This window comes from Pezoporus flaviventris, unplaced genomic scaffold (genome assembly GCF_033815535.1).
Source record: "Pezoporus flaviventris isolate CSIRO_AGI_PZ_B2104156 unplaced genomic scaffold, CSIRO_AGI_Pfla_v1 ptg000006l, whole genome shotgun sequence".
Lineage (NCBI taxonomy): Eukaryota > Metazoa > Chordata > Aves > Psittaciformes > Psittacidae > Pezoporus > Pezoporus flaviventris.
The window spans coordinates 21,598,441-21,622,810 of record NW_026892554.1 but is presented as its reverse complement, the minus strand read 5'-3'; the positions used below and the strand labels follow the sequence as shown (position 1 = coordinate 21,622,810).

At 55.2% G+C, this 24,370-nt stretch overlaps 3 protein-coding genes across 8 annotated transcripts in view; all 3 read right to left on the bottom strand.

Annotated features, from left to right (window-relative positions):
* The window catches only part of ZNF609 (zinc finger protein 609), a 69,039-nt gene extending 57,503 nt beyond the window's left edge, over positions 1–11,536 (bottom strand). For 2 of the 4 annotated variants that reach the window (XM_061447414.1, XM_061447412.1), the window contains exon 1: positions 11,400–11,536. The gene's annotated coding sequence lies outside the window, so the exon portion shown is untranslated. The remainder of the gene's footprint in view (positions 1–11,399) is intronic. The other 2 variants (XM_061447415.1, XM_061447413.1) reach the window with 2 other exon arrangements.
* Positions 1–24,370, bottom strand: part of SORD (sorbitol dehydrogenase) — a 341,031-nt gene that overhangs the window by 173,240 nt on the left and 143,421 nt on the right. The window lies entirely within an intron of this gene.
* The window catches only part of TRIP4 (thyroid hormone receptor interactor 4), a 30,458-nt gene continuing 21,264 nt past the window's right edge, over positions 15,177–24,370 (bottom strand). For 2 of the 3 annotated variants that reach the window (XM_061447399.1, XM_061447401.1), the window contains 2 exons: positions 19,883–19,985; positions 15,177–15,400 (listed from right to left, as the gene is read on the bottom strand). In XM_061447399.1, coding sequence (XP_061303383.1) covers positions 15,333–15,400; positions 19,883–19,985 — 171 coding nt within the window. In that variant the 3' untranslated portion in view covers positions 15,177–15,332. The remainder of the gene's footprint in view (positions 15,401–19,882; positions 19,986–24,370) is intronic. The other variant, XM_061447400.1, reaches the window with a different exon arrangement.

Below are 24,370 nucleotides of genomic sequence, written 5' to 3'. Positions count from 1 at the left end.
GGATGAGGACCCCTGGCTACCACAGCCCCTTGGCCCAGAGAAGGAGGTCTCTTTTCCACCACCTGGTTTGCCCAAGCTGGAAAAGCGCCGGGTGCCATCCAGATCCTCCCCACTCCCCTCCCGGGGGGGGGGGAGGGGGGGTAATACCACCACAAGTCACAGCATCTCAGAGAACAGACTGAGGAGATTGATTCAGCTCTAAACGCATCCTTCCCCTTACCTCCTGCCACGGCAGGATTGATCCCCGCGCTACATGAAAAGCATGTGCTCACTTGTTGGCCTGGAGACCTGCCAACAAAGCATTTTAAGAGCAGTCCTGGAGCGCAGATCCTACAAGGAGACAGCTTTCTGCTTGGGAATGCTGCACACACACAGCACCAGACATGAATAATTCAGCTCCATTAGGTGCCGAGACCTCTACAATCCGCATCTAGGGGCTGGGATGGAGCCAAGCATATTAAGAGACAAACCTGAAAGTTCACTTTGGAACTGCAAACACACCTAGAGAAAGCTATTCAAACAGAAGAGCTCACCTTCGAAAGGGAGCGAGGAAACCGCACGAGCCCGCGGCTCTTTGTGCTAAAGCATGTGCAGGATGCTGGGCACTGAACCCACCGAGCCCGCACCGCCCCAGCCTTTCCTGCCGGGTACTGCAGGCCAAGAAACCAAACTGGGGCAGGACTGAACGCCCAAGGGCAACGAGCTGCAGAAGAAAGCTCTTCTGGCAGCAAGCAGCCCACACGCAGGGAGCCTGTCTCATACCCATGTGCTCCAGCCTGCAGCGCTCCAGGATCAGCCTCTGGTGGCTTCCAGACATGACCGACTGCAATTTTCACCCTGATTAACTTTCAGGAATGCCCGCAAGAAGGAGCAGCGAAGACGATGGGGGGGGGGGGGGGGGGGGGGGGGGGGAAGGAATCTCCAGGATGCAGCATTTCCTCTGGCGGGGCACAAGGCAGGGAGCAGAGGGTTTCAGTAAGATGCTCTGGAGCAACCGTGGAAGCAAACAGACCCCTCCGCCCCCTTCCCCGGGGAGGCAAAGACCCATGGAAGAGCTGCTGGCCCCCACCACTTGCCGAGACCCCGAAGGGCTCCCCAGGAGCCGTGGCACGAGGGGCCGCAGCAGCGAGGTCCGTCCCCCAACCTGCTGCCTCCCCACGACATCCCTTTTTGTTTCCTTTTCCGACTAAAGCAGCCCGGGGCGGGGGGGCCGCGCTGCTGCTCCCGCTCCCCGCTCGGCTCCTACCGCCGCATTTATAATCCCCCAGCTGGGCTTGTTTGGGTTGGATTTTTGTTAAGTAACTCCCATGTCTTTTCTGCAGATTTCTTTTTAAGATGTTCCTCTCTTTCCCCGCCCCCTCTCTCCAGAGATGGGGGAGAGAAAAGAGAGATGTTGAACGCGAGCCAGCTGGCACGCACGGGAGGAGACGGAGAAATCTGCACAAAGGAGCTTCCTCACTCACTTGCTGCTTTCAGCTCAAGAAATGGCACAGGGGAGGAGGGTTTGCTCTACCCCATACATCAGTCAAGCCGTTAGCAGACAAAGGAGATTTACCATGACACCCTCCAGAACTGCCACCCAACGGGGGCAGGATCCCCCCACCGCCTCCCCCCGGCGGGAGGCCGAGCTGTTGCAAAACACGCAGAGGCACAGGGCTTCCAAACAAGCTGTTCCATGTGGAATCCAGCGAGATGTGAATGGAGGAGCCGCGCTCCCGCCTCCCGCTCGCACAAGATGCCGGGAGAGCTCCGGTGGCTCCCGGGGCCGAGCAGGACGGCGCCGGCACGCTGCCAGCAGGAGACGGCGGAGCCCAATTTGAATAAAATGGAGCCACCCTGCTTTTTTTAATATGGAGGTGCACCCCGCCAAGACTACAGCTTCCAGCATGCACCGCGGCGGAGCGCAGCCAGGCGCCAGAAACTTGTGCCGGGACTCCCAAGTTTCCATAGGCTGAGCCTTGACACTGGGGATGAACCTGACACAGGGCAGCGCTCGAGCCGTGAGTCATTTGTTGGCATTCTTGAGAAAAGCCTGAAATATTTCAGTGCAGGCATTCCAAAAGCAGGACAGACGAGGTCACTGGAAGAGGCTGGAGAGGGACCAGCATGATCCAGCCTGAGCAGCAGGCCAGGGAGGTGATCCTGCCCCCCTAACTCTGCTCTCATGAGACCCTGCTTGCAGCACTGTGTGCAGTTGTGGTGTCAACATAAGAAGGACACGGAACTGTTGGAACAAGTCCAGAGGAGACCACGAGGATGATCAGGGGCTGGAGCACCTCCCGTATGAAGACAGGCTGAGAACATTGGGGCTGTTCAGCCTGGAGAAGAGAAGCTGCGTGGAGACCTCAGAGCAGCCTTCCAGTATCTGAAGGGGGCTATAAGGATGCTGGGGAGGGACTCTTCATTAGGGACTGTAGTGATAGGACAAGGGGTGATGGGCTCAAACTTAAAGAGGGGAAGTTCAGGTTAGACATTAGGCAGAAGCTCTTCCCTGTGAGGGTGCTGAGACGCTGGCACAGGGTGCCCAGAGAAGCTGTGGCTGCCCCATCCCTGGCAGTGTTCAAGGCCAGGTTGGACACAGGGGCTTGGAGCAAGCTGCTCCAGTGGAAGGGGTCCCTGCCCATGACAGGGGGTTAGAACTGGATATCTTAAGGTGCTTTCCAACCCAAACCATTCTATGATTCTATGGAGGAAGATGGGAGAGGTGGGCAAAATCCTTTTTCATGCAGGGGTGGCCAGGCAGTCAGTCACCCTACCTGGATTTACCAGATTTATCAGTCACTACAACCACTTGTTACCAAATACACACGCGTCAACCTCACATTCCTCATCAGTCAAAAGATGCAGCTCAGATCAAAACTCAATCTCACGTCTACCCCCATGTGCTCATGACCTTCAAACACAATCTTTACAGCAACACCCAGCAAGGCCGTGGCATACAAAGTTCACCAAAACTGTAGATACAAGATGAGAGCAGATCTCAGCCCAGCTGTGTCTGAGGAACGTGCTTCAACAGATTAGCTAACACTCCGTGCTTGCTTCTTACTGACACTCCTTTCACCTCGATACCAAATAGGCATTGAGAAACTCATTCTACACCTGAAAACCCAACGTACTTGAACACAGCTCGACAGCAAAGTTGTCCTCGCCAGAACCCCTTACTTCCCTCAACATCCAAACCCATCACTGACACACAAGGCTCACAAAAAGGGGGAAACATTTCAGCCCTTCCTTTATACCACAAAATGTGGAAAATTGGAACAAGTTCCTCTTTAATCCTCCCAACACTCTTGGAAGTGTCATCACCAAAGTCCCAGTTTCTCATTTGTTCATGCCTCAGGACCCCACAGCTCTTCAGATTTACAATGATTTGATTTTTGAAGCCTCTCAACCCTTGCATTTTTTTCAAGCTCCAACCTCTGTACTGAATAAAGCACGGCTCCGTTTTCTCTGCCAAAACACAAGTCCAGAGCTCCAGATTTCCAGAAAACTAATGGCGAGAGAAACATCACTCAAGGGCAGGGTCCTCAGCTCAAGCAGGAGGACCATCAACTCCTACAGACCTACAGGAAGGCACCACACTTCATTCTGTTCCCAAGGACAGAAGGCAAATGTCACCTCAGCACATCTGCCTACTGGAGTTACTTTTCCAGTAGGAAGCTGAGCAAGCACCACCATTACACACAAGCGTGAACATGCGTGTCAACACGACTCAAGTCACAGAACGTAGAGCAGACCAGGTTGGAAGGGACCCTGAAAGGTCACCTGGTCCAGCCTTTCGTGGGAAAGGGAGCCCTGGTGAGACCATCCACTGTCCTGCCCAGTCACATCTTGAGAACCTCCAGCACTCTGCCGTGCCCCTGAGGAGGCTGTTCCAGTGAATGGTTGTTCTCACCGCAAAACATTTCTTTCTTACATTGAGATGAAACTGCTCTCAGCGCAACTTGTATCCCCTGCCCCCTGACTTCCCCCTGGGGCTCCTTGTGAAGAGAGAGCCTTCACCCTCTTCGTAGCTGCCCTCTAAGTCCAGCAGCTCGCCTGCATGCACAGACCTCCTGCCAAGCACGGGACAGGTTTGCAGGAGTACCAAGCACAGCAAGGGTTGACGAGTGTTGCTCCAGCTCTTCATTAGAGCTCTCACAGCACTGTCCTGTGCGAGGCATGACCCCTTCCCAGGTCTCTCTGCTGCAGAGATGAGCAGAGAGCAGCAAGGCTCAGGCTTGGCTGTGCCTGTGAACACTGGCTCATGCAAAACCGGGTAGAATTCTTCCAGCAAGCATGACCTCAGAGACTTCAAAATCTCTGACAGCTGAAAACAGCCAAGAGTTTTCTCAGCAACCCCAGCACTCAGATCTACATCCGTAAGCACAAACTGGTACCCAGCACTCTGAATGTTCAGCTGTGCTGGGAAAGAGGAACTGAAAACCCCCACATGCATGGGAGAAAAAGCATTCAGTGGGTAAAATAACAGAGCCAGCTTCCTTCCTGCAAGCCTCGCTCTCAGATCTATCCTGAATTAGGGAATCCCAACAGGGATTCACCCCTCACCATTGTGCCTGCACACTGGAACACACCACCATGTAATTGCCACGCCCAGACGTGCATGTGATGGTTTAACAGTAACACAGCCTCATCTCCACCCAAAACCTGCATCTCCGCTCACCCCGTGACCCCCACACAGCACCCAGTGGGTGCCACGGGAGCGAGGAGGCACCACCACAGGGTTTGGCTGCTGAAGGCTGACACACAGGCCGCTGGTGGCTGCATGGTGGCAAAGGCAGAAGCAACCCTGTATGCGATAACCAGCCACGATTCAAGCACTTCAGGCGAGTCCAAGCCAGACAAGCTGGTGCACTACGGCTCAGGGCAGGCGCTGCCGGCAGCACCAGACATGGCCCCAGTGCTCCCCTACCAACACAGAGCCCATTCCTGTTGAACCCAGCCAGCCATGCTGCTGCTGCTGCTGCCTGCTGCCAAAAATAACATTAAATACTCCAAATGGGACAGCTGAGGAAATCAGTTTGGCACTGAGCTCTGCATCACGATGCTTCCCATAGGGACAAACCCGGGGGTTGACGGTCCCTCGAGCAGAGCTGGCTTCCACCAGGGAAGTGGAGCAGCCGTGCGATTTAAAAACCAGTCTGGTTACACACTTGCAGAAGTGAACTGATTTACGAGGGACTTAAGATATCTGAATTGGTGGCCTGTCCTCACACACAATCTAGAAGGGCGTACAGAATACGTAAAAATAACCAAAAAAGGCTTACAAATTCCAGATAAAGCCCCGTGCAGGCTGGAAGATTGCCAGCAGCCTGAGAGAGTCAGCAGTGGGAGGAAGCAGCAAGATGGATGTGACCAGGAAAGATCCCTGAAGCATCAGTCACGGAGACAGGAAGAAAGAAGAGCTGGCGAAGACCAACAACAACCAACAGGCATAAATAACTGCTGGAGTAAGTGCCGGAAACAAGGAGCTCGCCCTTTCCCCCTGTGCCCAGCACCATCAGCGGGGCTGCACAAAGGCACCCACACTCTTGGCAGCAGCCTCAGCTCCTGGCATTGGCGGGAGCAGGCATCCAGAGCAGGCACCTCTGGCCCAGCCATGCGTATGTACACTTCCCTTACAGGCCTTTAGAGGCGAAGAGGCTCCATCCCTCAGTCCTGCGGTAATCCCAGTCCAAAACTGGGGCTCTCCCAGTTGCAGCCACATGTGCTTCCAATGAGGATCACACTCCATGGAAGTACAGGAAAGGAAAAGCATCGGCTGCATCAGCAGATGCAGGGAGGCTCCATGGTGAAGTCAATGTCTCGGTTCTGCCTTCTTCATCCAAAGGCAGAGCGATGCCCAGCTGAACAGCATCCTCCCAGCCACAGCCCTCCCTCAGCAGCAGAGGGGTACACAGCAGTGCAAGACAGAGGGGATGGACAGATGCTCACTTGCTCCCAAGGAAGGGAGAGCTGCTGGGCTTTGTTTTCTTTTAGAAGGGCACACAGGCAGCCTTGGCCACTTCCCAGGCTTCAGAAGAGGACAAGCATCTCTCCACGGCTCCAGAAATGAAGGATCCGCCACTTCACCTATTAATGCCTTTAATTCCCTTCATTCAATAACCAATTAGGGCACCTTGGCTACATGAGCGAAGGCCTGATTTGCAGCAGAATGAAGACTGTAGATGCTGCTGTAATCTCTCTTGCTGTCAAACCATCAGCCTGGGAACACTTGGGGGAAAACCCAACCAGGCTGTGAAGTAAAGGAGGAGAGGAGGCGTACACAGACAGGGACAAATGCAAGCAGAGCGAGTGCCATGCCAAGAAATCCCTTTTTTTATTTCCTGGGAGGGATAATAAATAGGTGTATTTCACAGATTAATAAAGCACATTTGCAGAGCTATGATATACATCAGAAAGTTGCTAATTCACGCTAATGACCCATTGCAAATTGCTGAATTTTGTGAATTAGCCAGCATGGAAAGGAATACAATAAACCCTGCAAGAACCATGCATCAAAGTTTACAGGGCTGCTTTTGGTGGTCGTAGCTCACTTTTAATTACTTGTGGCAATAGGTACAGGGAAAGGCACAGATTAGACATGAAACCCATAAAAAATACACAGGAAATCTTCAGGATAAGGAACTTCACCATGGCATCAGCTAGTAAGTCTCTGGGGAAGGAGCAGGGATTCTCCTGGAGATTACCAAGACTCTACCTCTTCAGTTGAGCTCAGGGTGGTTAACATTGGCTAAGTCATTACACACCTCATTTTCACTCCTTTAAGAACTGCAAAGCTGACTGCCGGAGCCACTCCTTCTCCTGCTGCAGAAGCACCTGAAGAACAAATTTGGCCTGGCAAATTCATCAAAAACACTCTCAAATTTATTAAAAACATTTACTGATGACATTTTGCTATCACAAAATCGGTGCAGCCACACAAAGAGATGAGACACCACACGGGAGGCAGCGCTGTACACAGGTACCAACCTTCCGGCCCTCGGCAGAGTGGCCGAGGAGGCCACAAACAGCACAGAGGGAAAATGCAATGCCACAAAACCCTCCTGCATCCACAACGTGCTCGGGAAAGGAGCAGCGTAAAGGGACAACATTATCTTCCCTTTTCCTTTCTTTTTTCACACTATAAACACGGAAATGATTTGTAGAAGTTGAGCATTTAACATTTAAATACAAAATATCAAGATTCTCCTGAAATCATCCTTATTCATGCACAAAAAAAGGACTCGCAGCCTTTCATACCCTCTCTCCACACACCCCCCTCACACAACATCTGAGCTGACGCTCAAGCAGCTACGTCAGTAATTTTTGTGCATGTGAAGGACACTCAGCTGCAGCAAAAGCAAAGCAACCTCTTGGTTTCATCTCAAAACCTGATTTTTCACCAAAACCCAGCAGGAAAATAGGTACTTCCTTTGAGAAATTATATAATTCAAAAAACACAAATTACAGAAGCAACTAGAGCCACAGAGCAAGTTTCCCAGACAGGCAGCCATTCCCTCATTTCTTTACTGTAGGATTGTCGGAGTAAAACCTTACTCCTTCCTCTGAAACACATCACACCACAAGGCACTGATCCTCCAGGAGCAGCAGGAGAAAGCATTTTCAATGTAATTGTGTGGCAAAAGAAGCCACATCCCAGTGGCATTTTTCCCTTCCCTAAAAGCAAGCAGCACCCCGTCCCTTTCTGAGCCAACCCGCCGCAAGCAGCCCAGCTGCTGTGGGGTGGCCAAAGCCCCAGCTCTGTAGCTATATGTGGCCACCAATGAGCTCCCAGGGCAGCCACGAGCTCTGAGCCGGCTCACCTACGCACCCTTGATCTTACAGAGCCCTTCACACCCACATGAGCTCCTCAACATACCCCCGACACCCCAAAATGCAGCTGAAGCCAGGCACTCCCATGCAATGGCATCATCCTCCCTCCGGCCTCTACCACCACAGCACAAGCATTCAAATGATGACCATCCTCAACAAGTGGCCAAAGTCCACTCTGCCCATACCCAGAGCTCAACACACCTGAGCTGTGCCCAGAAGCAGAAGAGACATCATGGGAGAGCTGTGGACAGCCCAGGCCACCTCCAGGTGCTTCGGGGACTTTAGTGCTTCTCAAAACATCTCTCCACCAACCACAATCAGCTGCCAAGAAATACAGGGCAGGTTTGGGAACAGACCTGTGACTCTCACGGCCAGCCAGAGGCTGGGAAACATGGGTCCATACCCTGCAGCAAGCCTGCAAAGATCAACACAGATCTCCTTCTGAACTTGGTGGGAAACTACCCCAACTCCTGCAGACTACCCAAGGCCGACCTGCTTGCTGTGTTGCCTGTGTACAAGTGACCGAGCACAGTTAAACTGTCACCAGCCCCTGGCAAGGTCACCTGCAGCTTCACCTCCTTTCTGTGGGGAGCCAGCACGTGACGTCAGGTCCTTGGCCCCGGCTGGGGAAACAGCCAGAAGCACCAGTGTCAGCACTCAAAGGGCATAGCTGCACTCACCCACCGCCACACATCCCCAGAGCAGCATACCTGAGACCAGAAATACCATCTTATTTACATAGTACTCCAGATAAAGGGGACAAAGAGGCTTATTGCATTACATCTGGGGCTGGTATTGCATCAGCGCCCACAGGCCCTAATCCGAATGGGAGCCCTGCCACACAGGGTGCAGCAGGATGGCAGCGAGGCGCATCCCTGCTTCCGGCCCACCCAAGGTCAAGAGCAACACATAGAGCCCAGCTCCCTCCACAAACAAGCAGGGAAAGATCCCATTTTTAGCCAGCGTACACACAGGAGATGCCAAGTAAACCACAGTGTCAGGCATGACATTCAGTTCTGGTCCCCAACCACCTTTCCATCGTGGCTGAGCCCCAGGAATACGATCCACAGGTCTCCAGCCTCTGCCATGGTATGGACACGGCTCATGGACATCAACTTTGTCTCAGGGGAAGTGCTAGAAAAATGAGGCAGCTTCTGGGTTTCGTTTAATTGATGCAATTCAAATTAAAAAGATACTGTAAATATAATCTGGAGGCAAATTTGGATTCTCAATTCAAACATGGCCCAGTTCTCAAAGAGAGTAAACCAGACGAAGCCAACTCTGGTCCTTCCTTCTTGTTCATCCATAATAAAGACACACAAGCTGTTAGGGGGCTCCAAGACAGTGGGAGAACCCCTCACCCACCCGTACACTTTGCGGGCCCTTTCCTCCTGAAAAAGGCATGTTTTCAGCTGGCCTAATGATTTAGAGGGAAGCAGTTCTGGAGGTGGCAGAAGCAGATGCTGTGCCTGTGTTGTCCTGTGAGTCGGGTGCAGCGAGCACGAGAGGACTTTGCAACCTTGCAACTGCAGGGGAGGAGATGATTTGCAGCTGGCACATGGTCCGTGGCACGGGGCTGCAGATGGATGAACGCCCCTTATTCACAGCAGCCCCCCCCCCCAACAAAAATAACATCGTTTTGGGGGCACACAGAGGGCAACCTGGGCGATAACACCCGTACTGAGTCCCCTCCGCACACACACATGTACGCAGCAGCCCCTCCAGCTGACGAGCAGCCTAATGGCGACTCACACACACAACACACAGACCCTCCACTGGTAACCGAGCCCAAGCACCCGGCTTGGAGAAAGAAGAGAAAAGCAGCCCCGTGTACCGGCCATACTCAATTACAGATCATTACAACTTGCCTGATAATTCATTTCCTCTGGTGGCTCAAACTGGCTCGCAGCCCCTGTCCTGAACACAAGGCCAATTTAGGTGAAACATTAAATCCTTGTCCTTTTGCACCACTGAGACAGCCGCGCTCCCGGCGCTGTGCACATCGCCCTTCCTCAGCAAGCTCTACCCCATGGGAGAGAAGAAACCCTTGCCGGCTGAACGAGGGCACAAAAAGGCAAAGATTTTCATTTCGAGACTGAGTCGGCTTCGCAATAATAAATTATAAATTATTTCTGGTCAAGAGCTAATCAATAAAATACGCTGAGTGGATTTTTCAAGTGCCGTGCATGTGCGGTCGCGTACTGCCAACAAAGGGCTAGAAATGTGCAGCATAATCCGATGCTGGAGTCATTGCACAAAACGTGGAAATTGGTTTCCTGAGGATGTCCAGGCAAGGAAGGCAGCGAGCCCCCGCCATGCCGGAGCCCGAAAGCCTGCCCCGATGCCAGCATCCTCAATTCTTCTGGAGTGGGGGGAAAAAAAGGGCCTGTGAGCTCTTCAGTGCGTGCCACACGAACGTGTGTGTCTCACACCTCCCCTGAGGGCAAGGCCCTTCCCAGAAAGGGGGAAAAAGGAAAGGAAAAATAAAAGAAGAGGGCTGCTGGGAGATGGAGGACAGCCAAGTCTCACAGACCAGACCTGAACCTGTGACCTTCCCCGTGTACACAACGGGCGGGAGAGCCCCGGGCAGGAGCAGCGTCCTCGCCTCGCCTCTCCTTTCACCCGCAGCCTTTATGGGACGCCTCGGCCACGTTGTCACTGCCGGTGTCACCCCGGGACCGGCCCCACGGCCCGGCCCTCAGGGGGCTCCAAGGGCGGCCGCGCGGGGACACCGTCGCGAAGGGGCCCCAGTGGGCCCTCTCCAAAGAGGGGCTGGGGCCGGAGCAGCTCTGCCCCACTTAAATGCCTCTGGGGAAATGTAATCCTCCCTGATCTGTGCCCAGCACACTCCGCGAGGGGCTGTGTTCCCCCCGCTGGCACCCCAGGTCCCCCAAGTCCCCTGCACAACGACAGGGGGTCACAAGGGGGAGACCCCCCCATTCCCCACCCCAACCCCGACTCCCACCTCAAAACCTGCCGCGGCGGTGACTCCACACACGGGGACCCCCCCTCACCCACCGCAGCTTCGAAGGCTCCGCGAAGCCCCCCAAACGGTGGGACCCGCGGGGACCAGCCCGACCCCCCCCGCAGCTGGGAGCACCCGCACACAGTGATCCCGCATCACACCGCCCGGCGGGGGGGACACGGCCCAGCCGGCCCGTGGTGCCCCGGCACCCTGCGTCCCTGGGGGGGGCCCGACCGCACCGGCCCCGACACCCGGGGGGCGCGGGGGTGTCTGTGCCCGACGGCCCCGGAGCTGTACGGGCCGCACAGCCCCGTTCGGCGGCCACGGAAGGACGGCCCCGGCCGCGGGGGGGGAGGGGGGGGGCACACCGGGCGGGGGAAAGCGGACGGGGGAGGGGGGGGGGGGCGGGTCCCGGCACCAACGGCCGCGGGGAAGGCCCCAACGGTCACCGGGAGGGGGGAACCCGGGCCGCAACTGCTGCGGGGGGCGGCGACCCCGGCACAACGGTCACGGGGAGGGGGGGGGGCCGGGCCCAACGGCCGCGGAGGATCCTGAACCGACACCTCCCACACACACACCCGGCCGGGGCGCCTCGGGGCCGGGCCGGGCCCGCACTCACCCGGCTCCGCTCCCGTCCCGGGCGGCCCTAAGTGTCCTCCATGAGGCCGCCTGGCCGCTCCTCCGCTCCGCCGGCACTAAGGGCCGGCCGCCGCGGCCGCCATGCCACCCGCGCCTGTGGGCCGCGCCGCGCCGCGCAGGCCGCGCCGGGGTCCGCCTGCCGGGCGGGGCGGCAAGGGTGGTAGGGGCGGGCGCTCGGCTCCGCTCGTAACCGCTCGGCTCTGCTCGGCTCCGCCCGCCCGGCTTCGCTCGGCTCGGCCCGGCTTCGTTCGGCTCTGCTCGGCTCCGCCCGGCGGGACGCGGCACCCGAAGCCGGGACCCGACCGGCAGTCGGACGGGGGGTGGCGCAGGCGCGACGCAAAACCCGGAAGGTGGAGCCTGGAGCGTGGAGCGGGAGGGCGCAGAGCACCGCCCCCGGCGGGACAGAAAACCCGGCGCGGAATAACCCGGACAAAGGGGGCGCCAGGGCCCGGCGGCCGCGGCCGGAAAACGCGGAGACCGGATCGAGATCCGGAGCCGGGGCTCTGGACCAGCGGGCAAAGCCCGGAGTGGAGTGTTTGCCTCTGAGGAGCCGGAGCTCCGTGGCGCCTCGGAAAGGACGGGGGGGGCGGGTCACTCTCTTGGTGGTGTTTTAGGACCCCCTGCCCGGCACGTCCCCTCCACGGCTCTGCTGTCCCCGGGCCACCGGCGCTGGTTCCGCTCCCTGATCTGGCACCGAACCGCTCAGGCTGGGTTTGGATATCTCAGAGGGGTGGGGGGGGCTACAGCTCCGAGGGAGTGGGTAGGAGGGGGTCACCCCAAAACCCTGCGACATCTTGCACCACGCAGTCACCATTGACCCCCGAACAAGGACAACACAAGGGCTGAATCCCCAGTGGAGGGGGTGGAAAGTCTTGAAGTGCTGGGCTTGGGGGCCATCAGCCTGTGGCAGCCCCTGGAGGGCTGGGGAAGGAGAAGGGAGCCATGAGAGATTTAAAACAGTGGGAAAGAGGGATGAGGAGAGCATTCACTTTGCCTGAAAGAGATGGAGAGGAGAAATAATTCCTTGTCACAATGAAGAGAAGAAACTGGCCGCTGACGGCACAAAACCCACACTGATGGGGTGGACAAATGCCCTGAGAAATGGAGTTTGCTGGGTGTTAGGTGTGATGGGCATCACACGAACCCTGCTCTCCCCTTGTCCCATGGGGTTGGGACGAGGTCCCACTCTGTCATGGCTTGTCTGATGGTGATGTTCTGCTGGGATAGGGTGCAGGAGCTGGAAACGCCAGGACTGCAGTACGTGGAGCCCAGCCCGGGTGCTGAGCACATCCTCCCTTGGTGTCCCAAGCTTCTTGCTCATCCCAGGTCATGTGGGTTAGACATCAGTGATGTTCTGAGGAAGACATTGGCCCCCACATAACTGGATGCTCCTTCTCTGTGTCTGGAAGAGCATCTCCCCCACCTTGGTCCCAAAAGTGCTGCCTTCAGGCTGGCTCCTCCAGCAGAGATGCTCCAGGGAGCTGCCAGCCGCTCAGCAAAGCAACCTCAGTGTCCTGCCTCTCCCACCCAGCCACCAAGTCCTCGCCTGCCTCCTTCTCCCCACAGCACCAGGAGCCGGGATGCTGCCCCAAGACCTCCGGCCCTCTCCAGCTCCACTTGGGCACTGCAACCAGCACTTCATTTCTCCATGAAGCATGTTGCTGGGAAAAGTCAACACGGATTCACACAGTGTGACAAACCTGATCACCCCCTGAGATGAAGTAACTCCTCGGCTGACCCAGGGCAAGCGGTGGACAGTGTCTGGATTTCTCCCAGGCTTTTGATCCCATTTCCCACAGCCTTCTCCTAGAGAAACTGATGTGTTACAGTCTAGACAAGTGGTGTGTGCAGTGGGTGGGCAACAGGCTGATGGGCACCCAGAGGGTGGTGGTGAACAGCTCCTCCATCTGGGGACCTGTCACCAGTGGGGTCCCTCAGGGATCAATATTGGGTCCAGCGCTGTTCAGTGTCTTCATAAATGATCTGGAAGATGGGATCAAGTGCACCCAAACTGAGTGGGAAGTGGCCACTTTGGCAGAGAGGCACCCTGCAGGGTGACCTGGGTGGATTGGAAGCATGTGCTAATGAGAACATCATGGAGTTCGGCAAGGACAAGTGCCAGGGCTTGTGCCTGAGAACACACTCCAGGAGTGCGGCACAGGCTGGGATCTGCCAGGCTGGGAGCAGCTCTGTGGAAAGGGACCTGGAAGTCCTGGGGGACACAAACTCAACAGGAGTGACCAGTGTGCAGCCGCAGCAAAGAAAACCAACAGGATGTTGGGGAGCATCAACAAAGGCATCCCTTTGTTCATAAAGGTGTCGTTGTCCCACTACTCACTGCTTGTCAGGCCACAAAGATGATCCAAGGACTGGGCAGCATGCGAGGAAAGGCTGAGAGAGCTGGGCTTGTCCAGCCTGGAGAAGAGAAGGCTCATGGAGACCCCCACATTCCAAAGATGGAGACTCCCTTTTACAAGGAATCCCATGGAAAAGACAAGGGGTGATGGACACAAGTTCCTCCTGGGGTGATTCCAACTGGACACAAGAGGGTTCCCATTTTTCACAATGAGAACAACCAGCCACTGGAATAATCTCCCCAGGGAAGTGGTAGATGCCCAGCACTGGACACTTTTAAGATAGGGCTGGACAGGGTGCTGGGACATCCAGTCTAGGTCATGCTTTGCCCTAGAAAGGTTGGCCCAGATGACCCTTCAGGCCCCTTCCAACCTGGGATTCCAGGATTCTGATTTCACTTGCTCTCAAGGCACACCCACCCAAGAGAGGAGCACCTCCATGATACAAGAAGAGTGCAGCAACAGGAGACCCAGCACAGCTGCGTGGGGCGATACTGAGGGGGCAGGGCCAGGCTGGTGGATGGGGGAAAGCAGCCAGAGGAGGAAAGCAGCAGCCCAAGCCCATCTCCCTCTGCCACGCTAAACAGCAGCTCCCATACCAGAACCTCTGCACCAAGCCCGGGCAGCTCCAACCAGAAACACCCGCGAGGGATTTCCAAACAAGGAATTACATGGGCGGGTGTTGAATCCAGATCCAGCACCTCCAGCACCTCCAAGATCTCACAGGCCGCAGAAGGAGCCAGCAGGCAACTCCCAGGGCAAACAGCAGCACTTATGGCAGCTCCAGCACCACAGCATCCAGGGGCACAGGCAACTGGCATGAAGGCTCCGCACCCTCCTACTTCTCCTCTCTGATGGAGCAGCAATGGGAACTGAGGCAGAGGCCTGGCACAGCCTGCAACCAGTACCCATCAGCGGAGCTGGTGGCCCTGCTCTGCTCCCTGCGTGTACCCAGGCCGGAAGAGGAGGGATGTCGGCAGTGGTCAGGGATTGCTCTGTCCCATCCGGAGCAGGGTGGGATCCAGGGAATGAGGAGGAGGACCTAGACCACGGTGAGGCAGAGCCTGGATCAACCTGGCACGAGAAGTTCTCAGCCCAGTGAACACAAATGCAGAATGAGCACAGAGAATGTGGGGAGATGCTGAATGTGAAGGATTAAAGAAAAAGGAGAAATTAATCTCACAGGAGAGAGGGACATTTTGGGAAGAAGGCGTTGCCAAAGCCAGGATGGAGCTACCTCCTGCTGTGAGCTCCCCTCACCAGTCTTGGGATCTGGTGCTCGCAGGAGACCTGGAGATGTCAGAGCCTGATTGAATCCCATCCTGCCAAGCTCCATCTCCCACCCACCCTTGTCCTCAGCCCACGAGGACTTCCTGGGAAGCACAAGGCTGTTGAGGAAGAGCTGGGTGAAAACATCTCTTTTAATGCTTTTGGAATACAGTGGATAAAGCAATACCTAAAAGCACTCTGAGATCAGTCTTGCACCTGCTTCCAGGAGTCGAGGACCATCCTGGCACCCTTCAGATGCTGGCTGGGAATGAGGCGCTGCTCCCTGCGGCTCAGCCTGTCGCCTTCTGCTTCATTAACCCCTTCTTTGCTCCCTGATGGATCTTTGCATCCAGCTTCCCTGTAAAGAGGGGATTAAAAATAAAGAAACCCCACAAACCCTCATCACTCTTTATTTGTAAATGCCATTTGCAATGCAAATCAGCTGGAGGCACCGAGGTCTCCTAGTTAGTGTGTTCCTGTCACATCCAATTATCCTGCTTGAGGAGCCAGGCGTTCCCAGCCGCCACGGCCTCCCACTGCAGGCGAGACACCGGGGAGCCGGGGGCAAGCGTGTCCGGCTTGGGAAGAGTTGCTGGAGAGGGGGAAATGCAGCAGGGAGGAGAGGAAATTAACATCCAGCACTCGCCTGCCACTACCAGCAGGGAAACCAGTCCCTTTGCTTGCCCACGGGATGTGTGTCAACACGTTTGAAGGAGACGGGGGACTGTCAAGCACCATGTCAGGGATGTGCTTCTCTGTGGCGTGGCAGAAAGCCGGGCCCGGCGACGATAAACCCTCAGCTTGGGGATGCTGATGCCGTGTGGCACACGCTGTGCTGCCAAGCACCGGGTTGGGGGCTGTCAAGGCCACCAGCTGGGAGGGCCGTGCTGCCTTTGCCACGGAGCAGCACCCTGGGGAGCCCAGGTGCTCCAGTGGGACCCAGAGGAAACTCTGTTTCCCCTCATCCTTCACAGCCCTTGGGGCCTTCACTGCCAGCTCTGCTTTCCCACCTGGGAGAGGAGCAGGACACCAGAACATGGGATTTGAGCAGTTCCTGTGGAAGAAGCCAAAAGCCAGGCACGGTGAGGAAGGCGGGAGGGTGATGCGCTGCCTCAGAGAAGCATCCCCATCCCCTCTGCCTGCCCGTAAAAAAGCAAGGATGCTCCTGCTCTCGCAGGCAAAGCTCCCTGCTCCAGAAGGGAGAGAAGAAAGGGAAGATGACCTTAAATGAGGCACCACGGCAAAAAGCCAGCCTCCTGGAAATGCTCTACCATCAGCCAGCACCTGTCACCTCCTCTAATGCCATGTTTCTCTAGGAACTTCCCTGCATCTTCCCATCCTCCAAATGCCTGCCTTGTCCCTTCTCTCCCTGTAGCTGGGAGCAGGGACGGGGCTCCAAAGCATTGCAGAAGCTGGCAATAAAAACTGCAGAGCCCATTCTGAGCTGGGAAGGGCAGCCCCAGTCTCTGGGGAGCATCCCCTGCATCCCTTGGGAGGGACACAGGTGTCCAATGGGGTCACACCATGAGGAGAGGAGGCAAAGGGATAAAGGACATGGACAGACAGAGCAGGTTCCAGTGAAATCCCAGTGACGTGGATGGAGCCAGAGGTGGCAGCACTTTACCCAGGTCCCATGCACCACCCCTTTTGGGAATCAAGCCTCCTGTCACCCTATGGGTGAAGCACAGCACATGGACTCCCTGGAAGAGCTGTGTTGCTACAACACGGCTACAGCACACAGCAGATCTCATCTCTGGTGGTCTCAAGATCCACCAGGCTCCAAACCGGTTCTGCTTTGGCCACTGCACCAAAACCTGCTGGTAAATGTTTGTGTGCCATGAGAAGCAGGTGCTTGTCCAGAGAAAATGGCTCCAAACCAGCCAGGGACCATCATCTTCCCCTCAAACGAACTCCCACCAGGTCAACACAACCTCCCCGAAATCAGTCCTCCTCCTTCAGCTCGAGTTTGGGCCAGCCTTGCTCCTGTCTCAGCTTGAGAGGGAAGTTCAGTGCACCAAAACTGGAACACATGCAAAACACAAAACACGAGCAAGGGTTTGCAAGTCACCGTGCCACAGGTCCACAAATGGATCAGGTTGGAACTGGGGACAGGAACCAGATGCTGCCAATGCCTTGGTACAGCGGGCGCCAACCTGCAGCCCACAGGACACAAAAGGCTGCCTGCAAAACTCTTCCATCATTACAAGCGAGTAAACGAAAATTGAGGCCAAGCAAAAGAGTGAAATGGGGCATTCCCTGGAGCGTGAGGTCTGCGAGATCAGCACCCAGCAAGGAGCTGGCGCAGCCAGACTGTCCGGAAGCACATGTTGGACCAACACATCGCCAAGCCATGGGGTTGCTGGCAGGAGAAAGGCAGCAAGTTCACACTCACTCCATGCTCTGGTCCCCACCCCCAACACTGTGCCACCTCCAGGGTTCATCAGCTTTGTATTTAACATGCCTGCCTCTTCTTCCTGAACCCCAAAAGTGGTCAGGAGGCTCCTCTGTGCTACCAGCTGGTGAACATAAAACACCACACAGGAACCTTTAGGAAAAGGCTAAAATCAAGGCAGCAGCCCCAGAGTCCCCTTCTCTTTCACTCCATGATTCGAGGATTCTCACCTTGCACTACGACACGTCCCCGTGCCCACTCCTCCAGCTGCCAGCTGCTGGAGGGAGGTTTCAGAGCAATGCACGAGGGAGGCTTCAGGGAAGCTCTGCCTGGGCCCAAGGAAATCTCCCACGAGAACCACCACTGAGCTGTGTCCTCATGCACTAAAGCGAAGCGGGGATGTGTCTGGGTGAGCAGTGCTCCCAGATGCAACACAAACACAGTGCCCATCCCTTCCACACAAACAATAACCCTGGCAGCATAAAATCAGGCTATGTTCCTTTTTTTTCCCATCCCTGGGCTGTTAGAAACAACTAATTTGCAACAGAGAAGCATTTGGATGTCATCATGGCAAGGTCCATGCTGTTATCTGGCAAGGAAAACCACTCTGGCTTGGCTTCCCAACAAGACAAACTGGCATTTTGTCATGGCTTGAGCCAGGCTTCAAGGAGACCAGGGCAGCCGGCAAGCTCAGGTGGGGACCTGAGCCAGCACCTTTGCTCAGCTCTGCTTCCAGCTTGGAGAATTAAGCTTTTGACTGTCATGGATGTAATGCCAGCTCCTATTAAAGCAGTTCCTTACCCCAGCGAAAGGTCAAAGGCTGCCCTGCTCCTTCCCTAGGCTGTCACAAATATCACCCAGACGGATGACGTCCCCTCCGGGAGCTGAACGTGCAACTCCACCGTCTCCCCCGCCACTGCTCTCGTGACAGCTCCTGTTGGGATGGAGGGCAGGAAAGGCAGGGCCGGCAGCAGGAGCGGGCACAGCACAGCACAGCCGGCTTCCTTCCCGGCTGTTAGACTGATCCTTCTCCAAGCAGGAAAGTGTCACAACACAAAGGAGACGATGTGACAGATGGGGAGGGGACCGGCAGCACCTGCACCCGGCGAGGCAGACGCGCAGAGCCCTGCGCTCACCCCATGCAGCAGCTTCCCCTCCAGCGGCTGCTAGCAGCTCTGCTCCAAACCACAGTCAGGGGAGGCAGATGTGGCAGTGAAGGGGCTTGAGAGAGTCTGTACAAGAGCATGGAGATTAAGCCAAGAGAAGGAAAGGATGCAGAGGCTGCTCCAGCAACAGCAATGGGTCTGTTCCACCACAGCAAAGACGTCTGCATCCTAAGTAACCTGCCTGCTCATGGGTGCTGGGGAAGACCTGTCCCTGGGGGAGGATGGTGCCGCGAGCAAGATCCAAGCACTACCAGCTGACCAGCACCATTACTGCCATTGTCTGAACCCACCTCACAAGTGTTGGTACAAAAGGCAGGAGAGAAACCAAACCACTTCGCCCTGCTCAGGGCAGGAATACTCCCAATACCCAGGGAGAGACCAAAGCCATTGGAGAATGGGGCTTCTCTGAGTGAAGAAGGCAAAAAAAACCTCAAACCCAACAGAAATAACCCTTCAAAAACCCTTATTAACTGGTCCTGAGAAACCCTGCTGCTCCTGCACCACTGGGTAACTATTCCCTGAGAAACACACTGCAAAAGAGATAGAAAACCCAGTCGTGGGCTCCACTAAACACCAGCCAAGACTCTTTCTGCTTACGCTGGTTTTAGCCCCTCAAACTAATTCTTCACACCCCCTGAAAGCACGCACAGTGCCTTCCCCAGGCTGTGTGCTGGGGAGGCTGATCCTCAGGCCAGAGCTGACTGCAGCTCCCCAGCTGCCGCATCCCTCCTCCATCCTGTGGCAGCGGGCAGGAGCAACCGGCAGCATGCAGAGGGGCTGGTGCCTCATAAAAGGGACTATAACAGTGCTGGCAAGCAGCACGCGGACAGATGCCGCGGCGCTTCCCTGCACGCCCTGCCAGGACAGCCCATCCTGCCTGATGGACAGCATCCAGCTGGCCCTGCAGCTCCTGCTGCTTCGAGCCCTCACCGCCCTCATGGGCAAGAGGGTAATTCTGAACCACAGGCAAGAAGCAAGTGCCCGAGCATTGCTGCACCAGTGCATATCCCAACCCAGGCTGATGCCACGAGCAGCTCAGCGGCTCTTTGCCTCCCAAGTGTTTGCAGGGGCAGGAAGAGGCTTGTATTTGGAAGGAAGCAACATCTGGGGAAAGGGGAGCCGAAGACAAAAAAAAACTATTACAGACGTATTCGAGCCATTAAACAAACACCTACAGATCAAAGAGCACAGGGCAAAGGTTGCGAACTCATCTGGCAAAGGCAAGCAGAGGTGGTGATGAGAGCAGGCCAAGGGGGGCATCTGTGGAAACTTTACTACTTACAGATTTTGGGTTTTCCTTTGATGGGAAACTTCACAACTATCTCCTGGGGATTCGTGCAGATAAAGACAAATGGAGACCCGGACTCCTGGCTCAGATCCGGATACTGTGAAACACAGACACATACACACAGAACAGAGTCAGGCCGGCTGCTGAGGTGCAAAAAGAGCTCGGTGGTCAGGAGCAGGGAAGCTGGCAAGAAGTGGATTATATCTGCGCTGTAGTCGCTCAGACTAACCCAGTTCAGTAACTTCTAATGAAAAATAAAACCAACAGTTCCAGGTTTGGGTTTTAACCAGCGAGCTCCTCACTATGCCTCTCTCATTGTGCCTCTGCCAGGTCTTGCTCCCTTTCCAGACCTGTTCCCAAACCACTTCCCTGTGCGCTCCCCAACCCTCCTTAGCCCCCTTTAGCACTGATCTGTGCTTCACTGCCTCAAAGGTGCGGCTTCTTACTAGGCTTAAGCTCATCTAAAGCGTGGGGTGTCAACAGAGAGGCACTCAGGGCCCTGCCCTCCCAGGCTTGCCTGCTCACTGCCTGCTTCACGCTGGGACAAGCATGGGACCCATTTTGAGCATGATGTATTCCCAGATTCAGCTGGCTGGGGATATGGATACCCCTGTTCAACCCCAGCCGGTCACCAGCAGCACACCAGCCCCTCAAACAGAACAGCCTGGCAAACCCAAAGAGGTGATGGCCACCTCTTCTACTGAAGCAGCTGTTGGAGCTACAGATACATCCCCATCTTTTCCCCTGAAAGCTCGGTCCAAACACAAAGGCTTTGAGACTTGGAGAGCACACACTGTCCTGTGGTGGGACACGCAGCCCTTGAGATCTGGCTGCATCTAAAGGCTGAGCAATAGAAAACACTTGCAACTCGCCAAGGTGAGGGCTTGGAGAAGCTGGCTGTTCCCGTGCAGGGCTGCCTCTGTGCTCAGAGACTACGGAGAGATTTCGCTGCAGTGAAGACATGGGAGAATTTTATAGGAAGAACATAAACAGATTTTTTCTCTCATTAACCATGGGGGGGAAAAGGAGAAGGAAACCACTCAGCAAGGGAAGTGCACCCAAGTCCTGTTTGGATGCAGCTCAGCCTCACTGGTGTTCAGAAGTGAAATGCAAAACAGCAACAGAAAATGTATGTACCAACCACCACTGGGATTCTCCATTAGCTGCAGCCCTCACACTGACAGCACAGAGGCGAGGGCATGCCACAACAGCCCAGGAAACGCTGTTCCAGCAGACCGCAGAAGCGGTTTTCCTTCCATGGGAAAACTGCCCCCTATTTCCTTTTGCTCTCCTGCCTTCCTCAAGCAGATCCGTCAAGGCTGCTGTAGGGGACAGGATGCCAGACCAGATGGAGCAGCGTGTCCTGGCAAATCCCCCATTTGTTACTAACAAATGACTCCAAGGCTGAGTGTTTGAAAAGCTCTCACCAACCTGCCAAGATGAGTTTGGATTTGCCCTGGAACAGCTGGGCACGGAGAGGGAAGCAGGGAGCGACCCGCTCTCCCTGTGCTGTAGCAGTGTTTGGCAGCTTTGCCAGCGGTTAGGGGAGATTTACAGAAGCCTGACACTGGGATTGGATCAAGCAGGGAAAGCATTTCCAGGCCTTCTCACTTTACAACAGCACATAAGTGCTGCTCACCAAGCAAGAGAGAGATGTACGTGCCCTTAGCTGCTCTGTACAATGCCCACGCCAGGGAGCATCACCCACGGCTGCCCTGCTGTACCCATCCAGGCTTGGACAGGCTTCTTCCTCTCTTTTCAATGAGCCACGCTACTTGACTTGCTTCCACTGCTCCATGCCAGTGCCAAGGATTTTCATTTCCCATCTGCAGGGAAGGAGGATCTTGGAAGGATAGAAAGAGCCAATGTGAATATCCCCGGCCAGCCCCTGGTGAGTGCAAAATGCTGGCGCCACTTCATCGCTCTCAGCGTCACACAGGTGCCTGGTGTCCTCTCTGGAGCCAGAGGACCTGACACAGCCAGCAGCTCCCGCACCAACACAGGCTCCAAAGGTCACACCACAACACATGGGGCACAAGCCACCATCCAAACCTGGTTACAGAGATGGTCCATCTCTGTTCTACCACATGTGGTTCAGACAGTGGCTTCTTCAGCTAGGATGTGTCTGGAACCAGAGGTCTTGCTGCCTGAGTCCAGCTGCTTCCCAAATGTCCCCAGCCACTACCTCCTAGGTGGGTCTGGACAATCACTATGGGCCTCTGACACACCTGACAGCCACCTCTACACCCTGGCATCAGCAGTGAGAGACAGCTAGGTTGGTTTTTCCACTGACAGCTTTCATCCGAAACCAGGATCAAACCTTCAGCTCCAAAAGCTTCCAGCTCAATTCTATCCCAAAGCTGAGGCGTATGTCACAGCTGCAACTTGGGTCTACGCTTACACGCTGCAGCCTTTCATCTCTGCTCCCAGGGTACGTCTCTGTACATGTGCCAAATCCCTCTGTGTCCTGCATTTTAAAGGCTTCGGTCCTTCCTCTGGCATCTCACTCGCAGGAGGCAGGGAAGGAGACCCCAGTCCAGCCGCTGCATTTACGGCTTCCTATTGTATCTACCCTGGAAACCTCTTACCCATCCCGGTGAACAACAAAAGCAGAATATTCCTGCCTGCTGGAGCTGAGAAAAAGCTGTAGCCCTTTCCTCTGCCTAGAGACGAGATACTCCCAGATGGAAAAGATGAGGCTGAGCTCCCACAGGATGCTGAGCCCCAACATGCTGAGCCAAGCTAACGGGCTCCCTCTTACTGCAGTCCCTTTCCACAAGTCAATTAAACTCATTTATCCTGCAGAAATTTAGGGACCTTTTGGGTAAAGTCAGTTTTCTAGTGGATTAATGGGCTGAACTGCTCAAAAAAAGGGTCTCATCACCAGGAGCAAAAGCACAGCCATAGTTAAGGTGCTTAGAAACCACCTCCAGAACTTCATTCCCTAGAGGTCACTGCTAGTATTTCCTCCCCAAAATCTCTTCCTGTTGCTATTTAGCCCCCTAAACAGTGCTTGCTCTCAGTGCCACGCATGATCGCCATGAGCAGTATCACCTGTAGACACCTACTGACTCATCTGATGTATCTATAGTGTCTTGTCTGGTCATCAGCCACATCACAAGAGGCAGTGTGCCTGAACGGCGGCACTCCTCCACCTCTTTGGCTCTTTCTGCAGCTTAGCTCAGCACTAAGACATTGGTACCTACCTGCCCTACGCCAAAGATGCCTCTCCTACTGGCAGCTACTGAGCTGACTTTGACACTGGCACAGGGTGCCCAGAGAAGCTGTGGCTGCCCCATCCCTGGCAGTGTTCAAGGCCAGGTTGGACACAGGGGCTTGGAGCAAGCTGCTCTAGTGGAAGGTGTCCCTGCCCATGGCAGGGGTTGGAACTGGATGAGCTTTAAGCTCCCTTCAACCCAAACCAGTCTGGGATTCTGATTCTATGACTTACTCAGCAGAGACACTGCCAATAAGACACGAAACACATTTGCCTCTGTTACCTTTTCCAAGGCCACTCAAGTGCCTAACGAGTAAAAAGCTCATTTCTCAATGCTTCTGCTGTGAGAGGTTGGTCGAGTCACTCTACAATCTGCAACACAGGAAGCTTAGAAGACAGAGAACAAATTTACTGCCAACTTCTACACCCCCCAGAGAGCAGCCACTGCCCATCATCACTTCAGCAAACCTGAGACTTGTAGTAAAAGCCCAAAAGCCACATCTAGTGTGCCACGGAGGGAAGACAGAGCAGATCCCCAGTAAAGAGGATCTGCAACAGCAAGGTTTTAAATCAAAGGTTAACTTAGAAGGAAAGCAAGAGCCAGGGGCTAAACCCAGCCAGGAGTCCGATAGGGGATGTTCCTTCTTCATCCCAACAGCACTCACTCTTACAATCTTGAGGGTGTAAACAACAAAGGTGTCAGTACTACAGGCTTTGACATTGCCTTCACCAGGAAGCAACTCAGTATTTAGGTGAAGGTGGCTAAAAAGGCTCTTTACACCAAATATAGTCCAGAGGCCAGCTTGTCCTTCAAGGAGAACACCCACCCTCCTCCAACCCTGCAGATGAGCAGGAAAGCTCAAAAGAGAGGGATTATGCAATGCAACTATGGTGTAAAAGAAATGATTCAGCCTCTTTTCAGACCTTCTGCCACCTCGTAGCGGGCTTGTGACAGGCAGTTGGGAGGACGATGGGCTCCGTGGGCTGTCAACAGCCGGCACAGCTCACCAACTGCTGCTCCAGCCCACTGCTTCACACAGTGGAAAAACCCCACGTACGCACTCCCTGCACCGGCACCAGCACCGGTACCACCCGTCCTGCTCAGCCCGTGGCTGCAACCGCACCAACCGGGCTTCCATTTGCTGCTAACAAACAGGTCTGTAAGATCCCGGCTGCAGAGAGATTAGCAGAGAATAAAAGATAACTGAAACCCAAAGCAGATCTCAAGGCAGCTTAACGCACACAGAAAGAGCTTGAGGTTAAAT